Raw genomic sequence first — 19,048 nt, 5'->3', positions numbered from 1 at the left:
AAAAACTGTATATTTACATTAACAAATAAAACTGAAATATTTAAGTATTTGCTTTTATAATATGCATACTAGCCCACGTAAAGATATTTTAAAATAAACTTTCATAAATACATGAATCCAAATATTTAGAATTCTTTGATAAATGAAATTTGATACTTATATTTTGTTTCCCTAGCTTCTATTATAAAACTTCCACGAATTTAAGAATTACATGACTGAGGGAGATTAGGAAGAAATACTCTAAAGTAGGATTTCCCTGGTGGCGCAATGGTTAAGAATCCGCCTGCCAATGCAGGGGACACGGGTTCGAACCCTGGTCCAGGAAGATACCACATGCCGCGGAGCAACTAAGCCCGTGTGCCACAACTACTGAGCCCACGCGCCACAACTACTGAGCCTGCAAACCACAACTACTGAAGCCCACGTGCCTAGAGCCCGTGCTCCGCAACAAGAGAAGCCACTATAACGAGAAGCCCGCGCACCACGACAAAGAGTAGCCCCTGCTCACCGCAACTAGAGAAAGCCTGCACGCAGCAATGAAGACCCAATGCAGAGCCCCCCCCCAAAAAAAACCAAAAAAACAAATACTCTAAAGATTGGTGTATGCAGAAAGTAGAACTGGGAAGCACAGAAAACTTAAGTCAGAGACATAGAAGAGCTGACAGTAGCAACACGCTAGAGACCAACTAAAGAAAATCACTCTTCCACTCTTTCAGCTGAGCCAGGAAGCCAGCTGCAAGGACAGGCTTATGTGTTGATCACCGTATCATCAGGCAGCAGGAAGCTGCTAATTGTAGAAAAGCACTTTCCATCTTCACTTGGGTTAAGAAAGCTCTCTTTGATCAAAAAAAAAAAAAAAAAGATAAAAGAAAAAAAAGGTGAGTTCCTTTCCCTACTATTGCTCTACTATTAAAATTGCCAAGTACCCAATTTCCTTTAAAACCAACAAAAATGTAAGTATCCTATAACAAGAATGCTGAAGTTGCTTACAAGATGGCACTCCCCTTCTGTCCTTGCTAGTGGGTGGTCATCCCCTCATAGATTTATCAATGCCTGGGTAAAGTCACCTGTGCTGTATCATGTTGGCAGAAGGTAAAATTCTGTGGCTTTTAATGTTTAAACAGAGAATTTTAAGACCTTCATCTCACCCCACTAAAAAAGGTACACATACTCCAAGAGCCAAAAATTATTTAAAATTTTAGTCGTTTAGCTGATTAAAGTCATTAAAAAGAGTTCCATGACAATATTCAAATTACCAAAGAATGTAATTAAGGTTTTCAGAGAATCAGATATAAAAAAGCTGATACAAATACCCTGGCTTCATATATTAATGAATGAAGTACATAAACTCTCTGTTAGGCTTAAAACATAGTATTACACTATTATCTATGTACTCAATCCAAGACAACATATTTCTATCTGGCCTACTTAGCTTCATAATTAAAAGTTAAAGGTTTCTGGTGGGAAAGTCCTTTTTTTTAAAATATTTATTTATTTAGGCTGTGCCGAGTCTCAGTTGTGGCAGCTGGGATCTTCAATGCGGCATGCAGAATCTTTAGTTGTGGCATGTGGACTCTTAGTTGTGGCACGTGGGATCTAGTCCCCGCCCAGGGATCGAACCCGGGTCCCCTGCATTGGGAGCTTGGAGTCTTACCCACTGGACCACCAGGGAAGTCCCCTGGTGGGAAAGTTTTATAGTTAGGATTGAAATGTGTATATCCTTGACATAATATTGTAAATCCTACCCAAGTAACACCTACGTTTCCTGAATCTGATGTACACACTGAGCAGTAAGGACTGATAGAGTAGAAACCGGAATTGAAAGTCCTACGCTAAACCAGCCTGTCATCTTTGGCAAATGACTTAAAACTGGGTGGAGCCTTAGTTTCTCTATTTGTAAAAAGGAAGTAATATCACTTGCCTGGTATATGTATCCCAGGGGCCCTAAATATGGTGGTAAAAGCCCAATTTTTAAAGACAATTAAGACCTTTAAGGTAGATTAATAATGATTGAGCTAAATGCAGAAATATGTTTAAGCTGTAAAAATAATACAATAACATACCATGTACTAAACACCTATTATGTACTGAGTACACCTAAGCACTAAAAAGCACTAGAAAGAAATGTTATTTGTATTCTGATGACTCCTAAGAAAACGCCAATTCTAATTTCGCCAGCACCTGTTAATACAAATGACATTTAACCTGATGAAAGGTCTGTAACTACTTTCTTTTTTTACCACTAATCCAAAATAGAATCTCAAGGCAAGGAGGTGTAGCAGTAATTTCTTGTTTTGTGGGGTTTAAACTAGTCCTTAAAATTTAGCCACTAACTGTGGCTACGGGTATCCTACTACTAATCATGACCATAACAAGAAGCCTACCCAAGCACTAAAGTTTTAAAGGAGTATTTTTTAACCGTGGAATCACCTGGAAGCCTATGCCCAGGTCCCATCTGAGACCTATTAAATCAGAGTTTCCAGGGGTGTTGCCAAGGCATCAGCACGTTTTAAAGCTCCCCTGTAAGTGATTCTAACTTGTAATCAGGGTAGAGAATCCTTGATGTACACAATGGTGATAAAAATTAAAAGTGGCCCTTCACTCCATTTTACCAAGCAACGCCAGTTGCAAGATTCCAGGACATTCCATTCTAAAGGACTTTTGAAATAATGCATTATTTCTAGTGAGAACAAAGATAATATTCTAGACTGATGGACTTAGCACAATTCCTCAATTTCTACCAAACGTGATTTTACTTTATTCTACTTCATGAAGATAGTTTGACTTTAATTATCAGTGAGACACATTTATTCCTTGGTTATGTTTTCAACACAGGCCATAAAAGAACCAACACATTCAAGCTCATTAAGAAATTTAAAGACAGTTTTTTGAGTGAAATAAACTATGAATATGGCTACAACTGACAATATTTTAATTGCTTATGTTAAACTTTTCATGAGCATTAAATACATTAGAAATCCAATTAAAAATTATTGGTCTTTTATTTACAAATGTTTCTTATAATTTAAAAATCTAATTACATATATAATATATATTATGGAATACTTCATTAATCAAGTTACAAGTACTAGTAAAAAATGCATTTTAAAATCCTTTATAATTCACAATTTTCAGTAATTGAGAGTAGTTTCCTTGAAGTTCCTCCAAAATTAGGGAAAGTTTGACTCCACTGAGAATTATTTAAGGTAAAAGATCTTGTTATTTGAATTATTTAACAACAACAACAAAACCTGACTAAGAGCTACAATATTAAATTAAATATTCATATGATACAACTTTGCTTTTCAAGATAAATTAGGTTGGACGTTATTAGGGTCAAATGTTAGGACTGCCTAATCCCAGATCTATATTCCTGAGTTCTCCTGTTAGAAGAAAGGTAACACCCTGCCCCCCAACAAACACACAGAAAAGGACTATCAAAAGTTCTTTGTTTCTCCACTTCACCACAGTATTCTAAAGGATAACCAATACATTTCCATCTAAGAGCCTACCTACAGGTGGCTTTAGGTGCAGATTTTTAATTTGGCACCCATCTTTCAGAGTAATTCTGAATATAGTCTGACTTATATTCTTATATCTTATGGAAGGTATAATATGCTAATTTTTAATTCTATCTTTTTTTTAAAAAACTAATTACTAATTCTGTCTTTCAAGCAATACACAAGGTTATCACTCAGGTTTTTTTAAACAATGACAGTTACCACACTGTGATTACTCCCCACTATTTCCACCTTAAACAGTTCACCTAACATTTACACACTACCAAAACGCTCATCTGGGTCATTCTTGTGTATACTTTGTCAAGTAGAAGGGACAACAAAACTAACTGTAAATTAACATTAGACCTACAACGGCCAGTAGAGTGGGCACTTACAGGCCTGAACGTGCTAGTGCACTCTGCCAACTCCCTTTACAAAGATGTCTGCTGTGCGCTGTAAAGTGCAGCACTCCTACACTTCATGGTGTACCGTTTATAAAGCCTATGTCCTCCTCCATGGAAATAACGTATATATAGAATATATTTTTACAAGAAAAAAAAAAGCAGACACAATTCTCACTATGCAGAATGCCTTGAATACAACTGCAGCATCATCTAATTACTTCAGTTAGTTACAGCAGTGCTTCTGAACCATTTTTCACAAGTAGAAAAGTTAATATTTACATGGCTCGGGAAGCTGCCTGTGGCTGGATGGGGTGGCCCTGGGGTTTCAATCTCCTGAAGCCCTCCCAGCCATCCAACAGAGGAGGAAACTTATCTTGAAGCACCTAGAACCCATTCTGTGTGCTGGCAGGGAAGCTCAGAATGATGTCATGGTAATCTATTCTTACCTAATTAATTTCAAAATTTCATAATAGTTTTGACAATATTTTTAAGTAAAAACATGCTCCATAAAAACCCACCTTGTATATTCTTCTTGTAACTTGTTGGGGTCACTTACAAAAAATTTGACTCTAAAGTTCAAACTGTAAGGAGATCCTCCTAGAATTAATAAAAGCAGTTCTAATTAATTAGATGATATTAGTCCTTTATCTTTATAAAGTATACTTGTATAACATCAAATAAATATGTTTGCTCACTCTTTAGCTGCTTCCTTATTGGTTTGTTTGGATCCAGCCACCTCTGAAAAATAAATAAATAAGACTGATTTCTTCTTTTCTGGAGGAACTAATACATCAATTCTTGCAAATCTGTTCCATTTGAAGATTAATGCTAAAAATTAATGCATTTTTTGAAAAGGCCTAGGTAGGGGGAAAAGAATCACTAAATTACAGACTCATATCAAATATAACAAAATTATGCTAGAAAGTATTGAATGTACTTGTGCTTTAAGATTTTGATTTCAATTTCTCATTAAGTTATATAGTGTGTAATAACCTCTATTCCAAAAGCAAAAATGCTTAATAATCACTGCAATATGAAGTGATTCTGTTAATTTAACTATATTATGTAATAGTCTATCAAGTTTTTAAAATTCTCTCTATCTTTCATAAAAATATGCTTGGCTTTATGCTCTCATTCAGACAAAATTTAACTACACATCATGAAAATCTACTCTTATGAGAAATTTTAACTCCTACTCTATTCCTTAAAAAAGAAAACAAAAAACAAAATACCCCCCCCAAAACACCCCATACTAATTTTTTAAGAGACAATGTTTAGTTTGGGGAAGGACTGCTTTTTGTATATGAAAATTCCAAGTAGTCTCGACACTTCTGAATGCCAGTTAAGCTCTATTTCAGGAGAACTATAACTAAATTCAGAAAACATTTCAACTGCCAACGTTTCAGTTAAAAAAATTAAAGAATCCAAAATGAGGTGATAGACGTGGCAGTATTTTCAAAGCACTACACAAATATAAGCTTACATATCGTTACTTATAAACTGTCCTCCTACCACCCATACTTGATTCCATGCAGAGCACACAAACAGATTTCAGTCACAGGTGGCTGAAAGTCATCCATGAATCCTTCCTTTCCATTATCCATAACATCCAACATGTCCAATCCAACTAATTCTACCTTCAAACCGTCCCTAGAATTGAATAATTCTTCACCATCTACTCTGCCACCGTCCATGTCTCTGGGACAGCCCTGGCCACAGCCTCTTAACTGCGGCCTCTGCCTCTTACCATCACCCTCCCCCCCACCCCCGAAGCTACAGTAGTCTTTTGAAAGGCTCACTCCTTTGCTTAACATCTCTTGATAATTTCTCAATGTATTGAGTAATGTCCAAAGGCCTTACTGTGGCTTACATGGTCTCTCCCTACTTCCTTTTTTTTTTTCTATTGGTCTTTCTTTAATGTTTTATTTGCCTCAGTTAATTTTAAAAATGTATATTTCAAAGAGGCAATTTTAGACTCCTGATAAGTTTCGGAAGCCTTAAAATACCAATCAAAATAAGTGTCCAGTTCAGTTTTGACAGTTCCAAATCTGTGGCTGTCTAACACAATTTTTTTTAACATATACATATATCCACTCTTTCATAGATTCTTTTCCCATGTAGGTCACCGCAGAGCACTGAGTAGAGCTCCCTGTGCTGTGCAGCAGGTCCTTATTAGTGATCTATTTTATACGTACTAGTGTGTACATGTCAATCCCAGTCTCCCAATCTACTCCCCCTCCCCCCTGGTAGCCATAAGTACGTTTTCTGCATCTGTATTTGTTCCGTAGGTAAGTCCCTTTGTACCCTTTTGCAGACCCACATGTAAGTGATATCGTGTGTTATTTCTCTCCTCACTTCCTCCACCTCAGTTTACTGAGCTCCAACTTCATGGCCTCCTTTCTGTTTCCCCAAGATGTCATCTTGGGGCCTTCAATTCTAAGCTTTCTTATGCACAGAATGTCCTTCTCCGGCTTTTCCCATGGCTGACGTCTTTCGTTATCTAAGTCTCAGCTTAAATTCCACCTCATCAGAAAGGCCTTCATGGACTGCCCTATCAAAAGTATCGTATGTCACAAAGCTCCTATCTACTTAGTTATTTTCCTTCAGGTAAGGAACATTAAATTCCTTCATAACATTTTCTTAATTGCAACATATTTGTTTTACTTTTTTATTGCCTATCTCCTTTCTTAGATTTTGAACTCCTTAAGGTAAGGAATAAAATCTGATTTATTCAAAGCTGAAGGGTCAGTACCCAGCACAGAACATGGCATATAACATCTACTAAAAATACCTGGTGAAGGACTAACCCTGTTGAATGACTCAGCAGGGCGGGGGAATCTGTTTCTGTGCCAATAATCAGATGGCTTTCACCCCTACTTAACACATCTGTTCCCCCTATGTATCCACTCATTTATCCATAGTCTCACCCATCTATCTATCAATCTAGTGATTTTTTCCTTCATACTTTCTAGAAAAAAAATCATAAATTACATTTATTTTAATGTCTGTCTAAAATCGAAATTTGGGACCAGTTAACGCCCCAAAGCCCGCCCTCCTCAGCAGAAATGCAGACATATTTACCCACACGAGGAGGTGTGTGAGGCTGGCACGGCTAGGAGGACACTAACAAGCACGGGGAATGCAAGACTTCCTCAGTGACGTCAGTCAGGTAGGACGTAGCTTCTTGGCTTAAACCACGAAGATGGAGCCAGATGAGCCTGAGGGTCACAGGGTCAAGTCCACTCACGCCACCCCAAAATTCAGTTCAGATTCTAACTAGCAACTGCACTGACTTTACCAGTGAAATCTGCACAGCCATGAGTCTTCCTCATCCTGAACGTGTTATTTCTCCATTTACTTATGTCTTCTATTATCTCTTCCTGTAAAGTTTTACAGTTTTCTTCCTATAGATTTTGACACCCCTAATGTCAAAAGTTTATTCATAGATATTCAATGGATTTGGGTTTTTAAAAGAAAACTTATTTAATTTGCTATTTTGTTGGATTATGTTCCCTAATTGATATATAGAAAGTTATTGATATTTATTTGTTTGTTCAGCTTTAAGTCCTACTAGTTGTAAAAAGTTTTCCAGATGATTCACTTGGACTCTCAAGGCAGATTCATTATATCACTAAGAAGAAATGAGTTCTCTGCACCTTCATCCCAAACACACAAACATATTTGTTCCACAGGGCACTGCACCTGCTGCCCTCGTTGAACCAGAGAAAGAGAAGACAGGAGGGCTAAGCAGCGTAGCTGTTTCAAATCGTTTTGATAAACTGGGCGGCCTTTCCCTGAAAACTCCCCCACCTCTACTGTATTTCTCTCCTACATTCTTTTTTCGGTTTCCTCTACTTGATTTTTCCACCAATCCTTGCAAGCACTGAATCTTCTAAGAAATCCTTAACATTTCTTGTCTGCTCATGGCACTCATTTTTATTCTGTGTGTATGTACAATATTTGACTTTGGAAAGCAACAAAAAGCAGGCAGAAGAAATGGACCTAAGTCTATTCTTGAAAAACAAAAACTGCAATGGGTGAGAGTTCTATAGTTGCAGTTTTTTGCCTGAGAGCAATCTCAGATCCTGCACCAGGCAGGGGACAGCCTCACTAACTTGAGGTGTCAGTGGACAGAGTTCAGGCAGGAGTGGCAGGGTACCCAGAAAATGAGGAGGAAATCCTGAAAGAGAGGAAGGCAGCAGAAGGGCTTAACTCTAAAATCCGGATATAAAAGCCACCTCAACTCTGGCTGACAGTTCAACTTCTGCATGCACAGGAAGACCCCAAAGCCCCAGGAAAGAGAAGCAGTTGCAAACGTAAAGAAATGAATAGAGATAACCGTTCGGCCAAAGGGAAGCAGAGTGTGGAGTGTGGGTCCAGCTCCACTCGTTCTCAATAACACAGTCCAAGTCGTACAGGGCGTCACTACCATGTCCATAGCCAAGCTCTGTCTATCACCCTGAGAGGTTCCCTGTGTCCCTCTGTACCCAGTCCCCCAAGCCCAGGCAACCACTGATCTGCTTTCAGTCACTATATATCAGTTTTGCTTGCTCTACAATTTAATATAAATGAAATAATAGAATATATCATGCAGTGTTCCACTATGCAAAAATATAACAATTATTTTTCATCCATTCACTTATTGACAGATGTTAAAGTTAATTCAGGAATGAGCTATTATGAATAAAGCTACTATGATCATTTGTGTACAAGGTTTCATGTAACATGTTTTCATTTCTCTTGGATAAATATCCAAAAGAGGGGTTCCTTGGAGGTATATATTAAATCTATGTTTAGTTTTATAAGAAACTGCCAAACTCTACTTTCCAAAGTGGTTGTATCCTTTTAAAGTCCGACCAGCAATTCTTAACAGTTGCTCCACATCCTTGCCAAAATGTGGTATTGTGAGACTCTAATTTTTTAACTATTCTAATGGATGAGCAATGACATCTCACTGTGGTTTTACAATTCCCTGATGCACCTGTGTTTAGTAGATGTCCTTTATCACAGTGAGAATGCTCCTTTTCCAAGTTTAAGAGTTTTCATTATGAATGGATGCTGAATTTTATTCTATGTAAATTATGCCTCAATTATACTGATTTAAAAGAAAAATTCTAGAAGCTAAAAGCACACTTAACGGTGAGACACTGAGTGCCTTCCTCCTATGACAGGGAATAGGTAAGGCAGTGAATGTGCTGCCGTCAGTCACCTCTATTCATCATTGTCCTGGTAGTCTCAGCTTTCATGTAATAAAGAATAAAAAATAATGGAAAAAAAGAAAAAAGACTGGGAAGGAAGAAGTAAAACTCCCTATTCACATATGACATGATTTACGCAGATTACATGACAATCTATGTAGAAAATCCTACAGAATTTACAAAAAGTGACTAGAATTAATAAGTGAGTTTAGAAAGGTTACACAATAAAAAAATAAACTGTATTTCTATATGCTAGAAATAAACAATTGGTAACTGAAAAAGAAAACCAACAATACCATTTGGATGGTTCTTCTATCTACCAAGTTGCCAAAGACAGAATCTGAGATACCAGACTCTGAGTTCACTCTTTCCCTCGTGAGCCCTGCTGACTTTGTCTCCTGACTCTCTTGAGCGCTTACCCACCACCACAGCCAATCCAGTAACTCACTAGCACAACAATCTCCCAACTGTCTCTAGTTTGCCACTTTACTTGCCACTGGCTATACCGTACCCAGAGTGATATGTCTAAAATACAATTTTCACGTTGCTTGTGTAAATAAATCCTTAGGCTGGTACAATCTTAACGCAGATCAAAAGCACTTGATGATCTACTGCACTACTCATATCTCATCTGTGACCCATCTTCTCTTCCTGCTCTATATTCCAGCCATAGGTATTAAAAAATTCTTTTTCAGTTCCTCAAATACAACAATCCTCTCTCTTCACTCTGGAACTTTGCATATGCTGCTGATTCTCTCTGAAATACTTCTCTGCACCCCAGATCCCTTTGTCATTCCCTCCCAAAATGGAACCGGGTTTAAAGAGAACAAAAACAAAGATCTATCATTTGGCAGGCTACAGAAGAGGTTTATACAAAAGGTAGGTAATAAGAGCCTGAATTAAGGTATTACAGTAGAAACAGATGAAAGGAACATGAGAGAAATACCATATGAGAACATGAGAGAAATAAAAGCAAGCATTTTAGCAATCATGTTGTACTAAAACATGGTTTGCTGAAATAACAGTCATTCTCTATGTGACTTCTATATTTCTTCAAACCAGATGAAATAATTCAAGAACACTGAGTTATATAAAATTAATCTTCAAACAGTAGACCAAGCTATTCTCTATGAATCATTTCTTACCTAATTAACAGTCTATTGGGTTAGAGCAGTGGTTTTCAAAATGTGGTGCCTTGACTGCTAGCAGTATTAGCATTAGAGGGGAATTTGTGTGAAATGAGAATTACTGGAGCTCCACCCCAAACTTTCTGCATCAGAAACTCTAGGCCTAGGGCCCAGAAATCTGTACGGTAAGAAGCCTTCAGGTGATTCTGATGTAAGTTCAAGTTTGAAAGTCACAAGGTTAGGGGATACAGAAACAGCAGTAAACCAGTAAATATCATAACCACAACAAAACTATCAGAAGGATGAAACTGCAGAAAGAACAAGTCAACAGTAATCGATAATCTACTCTTTGTCCTACTGAAGGGCACTGTAATTTACTCTGGGGGCAAAAAAAAAAAGAAAGTAAATATATTACTCATGATGCACACGAGTAACATAATCTCGAGGCTCTGATGAATACCACGCTGATAAAAGCCACTGAGGTACAGCCACCTTGAAGTGCATATAAAATTAAAGAAATTATGGGTAACGAATTACAACCATGTTACTCATTATTTTGCCCACTCACTCAATACACATTTACTGAATACAACTATTATACAAGACATTATGCTAAGAGCTAAAGCTGTGATAAGTAGGTTTTAAATGAAAGCAGAAGAAATTTCAAAAAGTCAAAGCTTTTCTTTTAAGTAATTTTGTTTGTTGCACTGGAATTCATTGCCAAGGAAGATTCTAAAGCAAAGGATAGTCAACTATGATTCTGTGTTTGTTACATATAAGACTACAATCAAATGCTAGGTGCTTTTTTAGTTTATCAATTATAAATCCAATTAAATTAACTTCAGTATCTACACGCCTAAGACAATACTGATTCTGAACCTCAAAAACGAATATATAGTACCTATACATATAAAATATATGTGCAACATATACATTTACACACTATATATATATATACATGTATATATAACATATATGAGCTTTCAGATGAAGACACTCTTAACTAGTACGAATTGACAGGGGTTAATTCTTTGGGGATATTACCAAGTCCCTTTTGGTCACTGCTGGTAATTTTATGGCATGAGTACCTCCTCTCCTCAATATGCTCATTTTTGTAAGTCCTGTGCATCTGCATCATTCTCTCTTGGGAAGGCAAAATAAAGGCTTTGGAGTCAAATAAATATGACTTCAAATCCTTTTGCAGCTACTTAATTATCTGTGTAATTAAATGAGTTTTGTAAGCCTCAGTTTTTCATCTTTAAGAGAATTTTAATGATAGTTTCATAAGATTATTGTGAGAATTTGGTTTACTAACAAGTCCGCAATAGGTATTTCATAAATGTTACACCCTTACTCCTTCTCTTTTTTAAAATGGCACCTCTTTTCCTCAGTCGGTTAATTATCCTCAAAGTCTTGACATATTTCACACTGACAACCAGAAATGGGACAGTAATTACATTTGTGCTCTAAAGGCCCCTCCTTAGACACCTTTTGGCATTTCACAGATTCTTCTGAATATTTAAATACTGAAGTTGTAGTGCTGTGTACGGAAAAGACCTGCAGGGGGAGTTAGGGGACCCAAGTCTAGTTTCATTAATGCCAGCAAAGTAGCTTGGGCTTTACCTCCTTGGATTGGGATAATTTCACATGAAAAATAAGTGTGGTAAGACAAAATAATCTCTAAGGTTTCTTTTGCGTCTTTAAAACTGTATGATTCTAATCTGGGGGGAAGAATTATTCTGGATCATCAGCAATTGGTCCCTGGGACCTGGGAATATAATACCTTATTTCAGAAGGGATGCTCAAGATAGAAAAGTAAGACAAAGTAAGAAAAAGGAGACAGCCAAAAGATCAACCCAGCTCAGAATACTGATACCTCTGCTCCCACATTCATCCTGCTGTAATTGTTTTAGAGTAGAAATGTCTTCTTGTGTACAAATTTATGAGACAGAATTTTTACTTCTTGTAACATATGTGGTCTCAATTATTAGTCCTTCTGGAACACTTTCTTAGTGACTATGGTGATAAGTAACTGGTCTCTTTCTTCTTTGTTGTCTGTCACTTCTCCAAACCGTCTAAAGACAGGCTTCTATCTAAACGGTCTGACCTATGAGTGTCAGCAAGATAATCTAAGAATTATCTATTTTTTTAAACCTCAATATTGCACATAGTAGCAGACAACTTTCACGTATTTGCCTGGCTAACAATTTATCTTTCTGTGAAAGGTAGCATTACTGACATTTCTACTGACTTCTATCAATATTCTCGCGTTCATTTATTAAGAAATAACACTATTCCTCTAGGTCTTGGAGCAGCTCAAGTCATCTGATGAAGTACGAGGAAAGTTTGTTTTTATTTCAGTTCAGTACAAAAGGATTTATTTCCACTGAGACTAGCTGGACCTTGCTTTATTTTATCCACCTCATCTTCACAGTTTTTCATACAAAACCAGTTAAGTAATGCCAAGAAAAAGTAATATTTAACATTTCATATTTACTTCCCACTAACCATTCTTTCAGAGACCTAGGATGTAACCATGAGAGAAAACGAGAGCAAGAGATAGAGAGAAGCCCTACTGTCCTGCCAATCGTTACTCGTATTTTCCACATAAGACCTTACAAACTGATTTCTAAGGCACTGATTCAGAGAACCATTTCTTCAGCTTCCCAATTTTTCTCAACTATACAAAACGTTTCCTTCAAAACAGTCATTCTCCTGTACTAGGCAAAAGGATATCATATTCGTTTGTGAAAAACCCTCACTGTATAACCATATAAATTTACAAATAATTCACAATTTTAAGATGAAAAACTAATTTCATCTTAATGCAGGCTAATTTATGTAAGACTCAAGATACATTAAGTATTTAATTCAATATTGTAATGTTAACATTTTAACCTTTATGCCCAATTTTCTCTCCAAGAAGTACGAATTAGATTTGCTTCTCAGTTGTCTGAGACATGTAGAGAAAGAAACTGGCACTCAATCTATAGACTGACTTATGATTAGAAAAACCTTAAGGAAATAACCCAACAGATTAAAACATCAAGAAATTGAGGTTCAAAGGCAAAAGAATTACCTGTAATCATTCAAATTAAAATTTTTAAAAAACTCAAACAGTGAACATTATAAATCAGAAAGGACTTATTATGAAGAGAGAAAAATTGCAATGGCAATGAAAGACAGCAGCTTACACTTACTGGGTTATCTGTGCAATCGTCAGCCAGCTGTAAACCAAAATAGTCACGCTCAGTCAAATCAAGGTGCCTGAAGACCATCTCCAACAGAACCTGCCCCTGATCATGTTTCTGGAAGAAAAGTAACAGGAAATCAAACTGACAGGCTACATCCTTCCAGATTTTGAAACTCTTGGACTCTCCTCTTTTATTAAGTTGGCAACTGGTTCCATGCCAACAACTTGGTCGAGCAATAAAGACTCCACATGTTACATCGTACTTAGAAAAGTCTGACTTTGGGCAAACTGGTTCAAGGAGTACATAATAAAGATGAAGATATAAGGGAAACCTTGGAAAATGTCTTCTGCTTTTAGGCTACTCTCGTGGCATTTTTGTAATTTTATATTGTTAGCACATTAACTCATGTATGTATCCATATCATGTGTCTTATTGTCTTACTCTTACCTTTAAATTATGGCTGGAAAGTGACATATTTGACTAAGTACAATTTAAAATTTGTGTGTATAAGACAGATAATGCCACGAAAAGGAAATAAAACAGTGAAAATTATCTGCAGCAAACTGATAACATTCTAATTATCAACGAATACAGAGAACTTTAGGAAAAGATCTCTTTTCAATCTCACACCAATTTTATCATGTGGCCATCATGCTGTGGCTTCCCTAAGTCCCGTAGCTACCAAGCTGTGGCACAAAGGGCATGGTTGGAACTTTCCTAAAAAGAAATGTAGCTAATCACTGAAAACGTGGAGAAACTGCTAACATGTTCAGCAATAAAAGAAGTCACAGTGGGAAACCATAATGACACACCGTGAACACACAAGAATCCAAAAAGTAAAATCCAGTGAGTAAGATAAAAAATACCTAATGCTGAATCTGCTTTATAAAAAATAAATTAATTAAATTAAATTTTAAAAAACCAACAACCTAACACTGCTAACACTGTGGACAGGTATCATCTGCTGGGAAAGCACTCTGGAAACATTAGCGAGAGCAGTAACAATACTGGCTACTTCTGTCATCCTGACCTGAGTGAAAAATAAGATCCAACTTTGGGAGAAGCAGCTATACACCCCAATACATTCAGTGCAGTGTTATTTATATGAGACAAATACTAGGAAAACACATTAGTGAACAGTGGTGTATTTTTCCACCAATTTTGCCTCTCAATAGCTATGACAGTTTGGTAGCTTCCAGCTACAAGTTAGAATCAACTCAGAGCTGAAACGATAAGGACATAAGTATTTCTTTTCATACGGTAGAAAGCAGAGAGATACAACAGACTCCGGAGTTGGCTAGTTCAGTAGATGAACGGCATAATCAAGTACCAGGTTTCTTTCATCTAATCCACATTCCTGCTGTCAGCTGCATTCATAGGCTGTTAGTGAGATGGTCAGAGCTATTTCAAAATTCATACCTGCAGATGACAATGTTCAAAAGAACGACCTTCCCTGTAAAGGGCTTCCCTTCACGTCTCAGTGTGTCAAACAGCTATTTCCAAAACTCATCAATGGCAGGAAGTATGTGCCTCAAACAATGCTTCACAATGGTGTTCCCCATTTGAACAACCTGTGAACATTTTTTGTACTGATGCAACTCACCTCCCCCACCCGTCTCCCATTCTCATTAAATTGGCCCAGGATGGAGATGGAGCATTAGTCTTTTTAAAAAGCTGCTAAGGTGAGCCTAAGGTACTCTTCTAGAGACAAGATGGAGCAGATGCATTTCTCCCTATACCTCCAGCTGAGTGAAACCAACGAACAACAACAACAAAATGCAGAAAAAAATTTTTAAACTCTGAAAGATAAAAGTAGCAGCCTGGCTAGGGAACTCCTTGGGTTTTCTTTCCATTTCTTTTTATTGAGGTAAAATTCACAAAATGTAAAATTAACCATTTAAAAGTGTGCAATCCTTCTGCATTTAGTGCATTCACAATACTGTGCAACCATCATTTCTACCTAGTCCCAGAACATTTTCATCACACCAAAAGAATACTGTACTACATCCATTGAACAGCATCTCCTGCCCCAGGCCCTGGCAACCACTCATCTGCTTTCTGTCTCTATGAATTTACTTATTGTGAATATTTCATATAAATGGAATTGAACATGTGACCTTTTCTGTCTGGCTCCTTTCACTCAGCATTAATGTTTTCAAGGTTCCATGCTGTACCATGTATCCACATCTAATCCTTTATATGGCTAAATAATATTCCATTATATGAATATATCACAACTTGTTTATCAGTTGATGGACATCTGGGTTGCTTCCACCCTTGGGGTACTGAGGCAGGAGATAGATGGGCCCCAGGCTGCGCAGCTGGAGTCTGTCCCCTGTGGACAGATACTCCAAGACAAAGATAATAGCGGGAGCAGAGAAGAGCTGAGTCCTGCCCAGATCAGAGATAAAGAGACCCCATTCCTCATTCTCGAGGTCAAAGAGGCCTTCCTGACGACACACGCGCAGAACGGCTCCTCGGGGGTCAAAGGGGAGGGGACGCCACCCATAGGAGGTGATGTCAACCTACCCACAGGCCTCTTTGCTAGAATCCACCTTGGCTAAGAGATGCGCGCACACGCAGGGGAGGACCCTGAGATAAACCAAATACGCACTCAAGGGCCAGGCAAAGCGAGATGACTGGCCAGAGGAAACCCAGAAGAAATGCCCCATAAAAGTGATTCAAACTACCACAAGGGCACAGCTCTTTCTCTGAGCCCACCTGTGTGTCTATCCACATGTACCCTTTTTCCCTCTAATAAACACTTTACTGGTTTCACTACTTTCTGTCTCTTTGTGGAAATTCATTTCTACAAAGCCGACAGGCCAGGGTCTTGTCGCTGGCACTGGCCTAGTGGCTAGGATTCAGTGCTCTCACTGCCACGGCCTGACTTCAATCTCTGGCTGGAGAACCAAAATCCTGCTTCAAGCCACTGCAGGCTGGGGCCACCCGAGATACTTCCACCTTTTGGTAAAGGCGTACAGGTTATCTGTTTGAGTATGTGCTCTCGGGTCTTCTGGGTATACACACAGAAGTGGAATCAATGGATCATATGCAAATTCTGTTTAACTTTTTGAGGAACCAGCAAACTCTTTTCCATAGCAGCTGTACCATTTTATGTTCCCACCAGCAATGCATGAGGGTTCCAATTGCTCCACATCCTTGCCAACATTTATTATTTTCTATTCTTTTGATTAAAGCCGTCCCACTGGGTATGAAGTGGTACTTCACTGTGGTTTTGATTTGCATTTCTATAATGACTAATGATGCTGAGCATTTTTTTCATGTGCTTGTTGGCCATTTGTATATCTTTGGAGAAATGTCTAATAAAGTCTTTTGCCCATTTTTTAAAGTGGGTCAATAATCTTTCCGTTGTTGTGCGTTAAGAGTTCTTTTTATATTCTAGATGCTAGACCCTTATCAGATATATGATTTGCAAATCTTTTATCCCTTTTCATAGGTGTTTTTTCACTTTCTTGTTCACATACTTGTATACATGGAAGTTTTACATTTTTCTGAAGCCCAACTTATTCATGTTTTTCTTTTGATGCTTGTGCTTTCAGTGTCATATCTAAGAATTCATTGCTAAATCCAAGGTCATAAAGAATTATCCATATATTTTCTTCAAAAAGTTTTATACTTTTACATGTTACATGTAGTTCCTTCAGCCTGTTTGAGTTTATCTTTGTATATGGTAGGTATATAACCTAGGTAGGAATGCAATTTCATTCTTTTGCATGTGCATATCCAATTGTCCAAGCACCACTGGTTGAAGAAACTATTCTTTCCCCACTGAATGCTCCTGGTAACTTTGTTGAAAATCTGTTGACCATACATGTAGGGGTTTATTTCTAGACTCTCAATCAAGTTTTCTTTTTACCTCGCACATACCATAGACTTGGTACTGGAGAATCCTACAACCCAGAAATACCAATAGGCCCGATGGAAAGAGACCAAAAAAGCCTGCTTTCTCAAGCAAATGACCAGGAAAAGAGTCTCTAAGCAGGACAGAAACCTTACTAACAATGCTGACTCCAATCCTGCCAAACCCAGTGGAAAAAAACTGAGCCCGTCTCCAGCAGCGCCATGGAAACCAAGCAGGGGCCTGGGGTTCCATGTGCCTCCTGGTACTGCTGGCAGCAAGGGGGAAGCCTGCTCTTCTACTCTCTGCCAGCCAACAGCACGCTGCAATACACAGTCTCTCCCAGGGGTGGTATCAGCAGAAGCTGAGTGTGCAGTCGGAACCTCAGCCTAGCGCTAACAGGCAGTGCTCAGACTGCCCCATGGGGGCGGTGACAGAAGCTGAGAGGGAAGCCTAGATTTCCACTCCCACCACCACCCAGCGGCAGCAGGTGGCATCTGCCAAACAGAAATAAACAGGAGGATTTGGGAGAGGAGGTAGCTAGAAAAAGGGACAGTTAAACCTTGAAGTAAAATCCAAATAAGGAACCACAAGTGAAACTGACCAAAATTAAAAGAGCAAAGGTTTAAAACTCAATTACAGTGTGGAATACGTGCAAAACTTTCAGTAAGGTCTCTGGATAAAACACACACACACACACACGTAGACCAAAAGAGTAATGCAAAGGTTCTGGAAACCAGATTGTCATTAGAACCACAACCCACAAAGGCAGGCCGGGACCTGGATACTACACCAGAGTGACTCCCTGCTACAGAGAAGATTCAGTATAATCCAGAGTCTCATGATACATTGCCCCAAATGTCCAGGATACTACCTAAAATCACTAATCATAACCTGGAAAATCTCAACTAGAATGAGAAAAGGGCTTCCCTGGTGGCGCAGTGGTTGAGAATCTGCCTGCTAATGCAGGGGACACGGGTTCGAGCCCTGGTCTGGGAAGATCCCACATGCCGCGGAGCAACTGGGCCCGTGAGCCACAACTGCTGAGCCTGCGCGTCTGGAGCCTGTGCTCCGCAACAAGAGAGGCCGCGACAGTGAGAGGCCCGCGCACCGCGATGAAGAGTGGTCCCTGCACCACGATGAAGAGTGGCCCCCGCTTGCCGCAACTAGAGAAAGCCCTCGCATGAAACGAAGACCCAACACAGCTAAAATAAATAAATAAATAAATAAATAAATAATGTAGCTATAAAAAACCAACTTTAAAAAAAAAATGTGTCTAGAATGAGAAAAAACAATCAACAGACACCAACACTGACATGACTCAGATGTTGGAATTAACATAACAAGTGTTTTGAAGCAGCCATCATATAAATGTTTCAATGAGCCATTATAAAGGTTGCTTAAAAAATAGAATATTTTGCAAAAAACTGAAGATATAAAAGAACCAAATGGAAATTATATAACTAAAAAATATAGTAATGAAATGAAAACTGACTGGATGTGCTCAATAGAAGAACGAAGATGAGAAAGAAGAGAATCAATGAATTTCAAGACAAATCGATAGAAATTACCCAATCTAAACAACAGAGAAGTTAGACTAAAAAAAAAAAAAAAAAATGACCAGAGCCTCAGAGACCTGTGGGACAACAAAAAAAGGTATAACAGTCATGGCACTGGAGTCCCTAAGAGATAAGAGAAAGAGCTTCAGGATGACAAAATATTTGAGGAAACATTTGCTGAGATTTTCACAAATTTAGCAGAAA

General features: G+C 38.2%; 2 protein-coding genes across 5 annotated transcripts in view; one reads left to right on the top strand and one right to left on the bottom strand.

Moving 5' to 3' along the window:
- Nucleotides 1–19,048, top strand: part of LOC309662282 (uncharacterized protein) — a 226,470-nt gene that overhangs the window by 107,993 nt on the left and 99,429 nt on the right. The gene's annotated exons all lie outside the window — the stretch shown is intronic.
- Nucleotides 1–19,048, bottom strand: part of PTPN4 (protein tyrosine phosphatase non-receptor type 4) — a 174,994-nt gene that overhangs the window by 91,776 nt on the left and 64,170 nt on the right. Inside the window, exons 3-5 of one of the 4 annotated variants that reach the window (XM_082464732.1) lie at nt 13,430–13,537; nt 4,600–4,642; nt 4,423–4,522 (exon numbers count right to left, since the gene is read on the bottom strand). In XM_082464732.1, the coding sequence (XP_082320858.1) occupies nt 4,423–4,522; nt 4,600–4,642; nt 13,430–13,537 (251 nt within the window). The remainder of the gene's footprint in view (nt 1–4,422; nt 4,523–4,599; nt 4,643–13,429; nt 13,538–19,048) is intronic. The other 3 variants (XM_082464733.1, XM_082464734.1, XM_082464735.1) reach the window with 3 other exon arrangements.

The sequence above is a fragment of the Balaenoptera physalus genome, assembly GCF_965194825.1.
Source record: "Balaenoptera physalus genome assembly, chromosome: 6".
NCBI classification, from domain to species: Eukaryota; Metazoa; Chordata; class Mammalia; order Artiodactyla; family Balaenopteridae; genus Balaenoptera; species Balaenoptera physalus.
The sequence above is the reverse complement of the archived record's forward strand: the minus strand, read 5'-3'. Positions and strand labels throughout refer to the sequence as shown.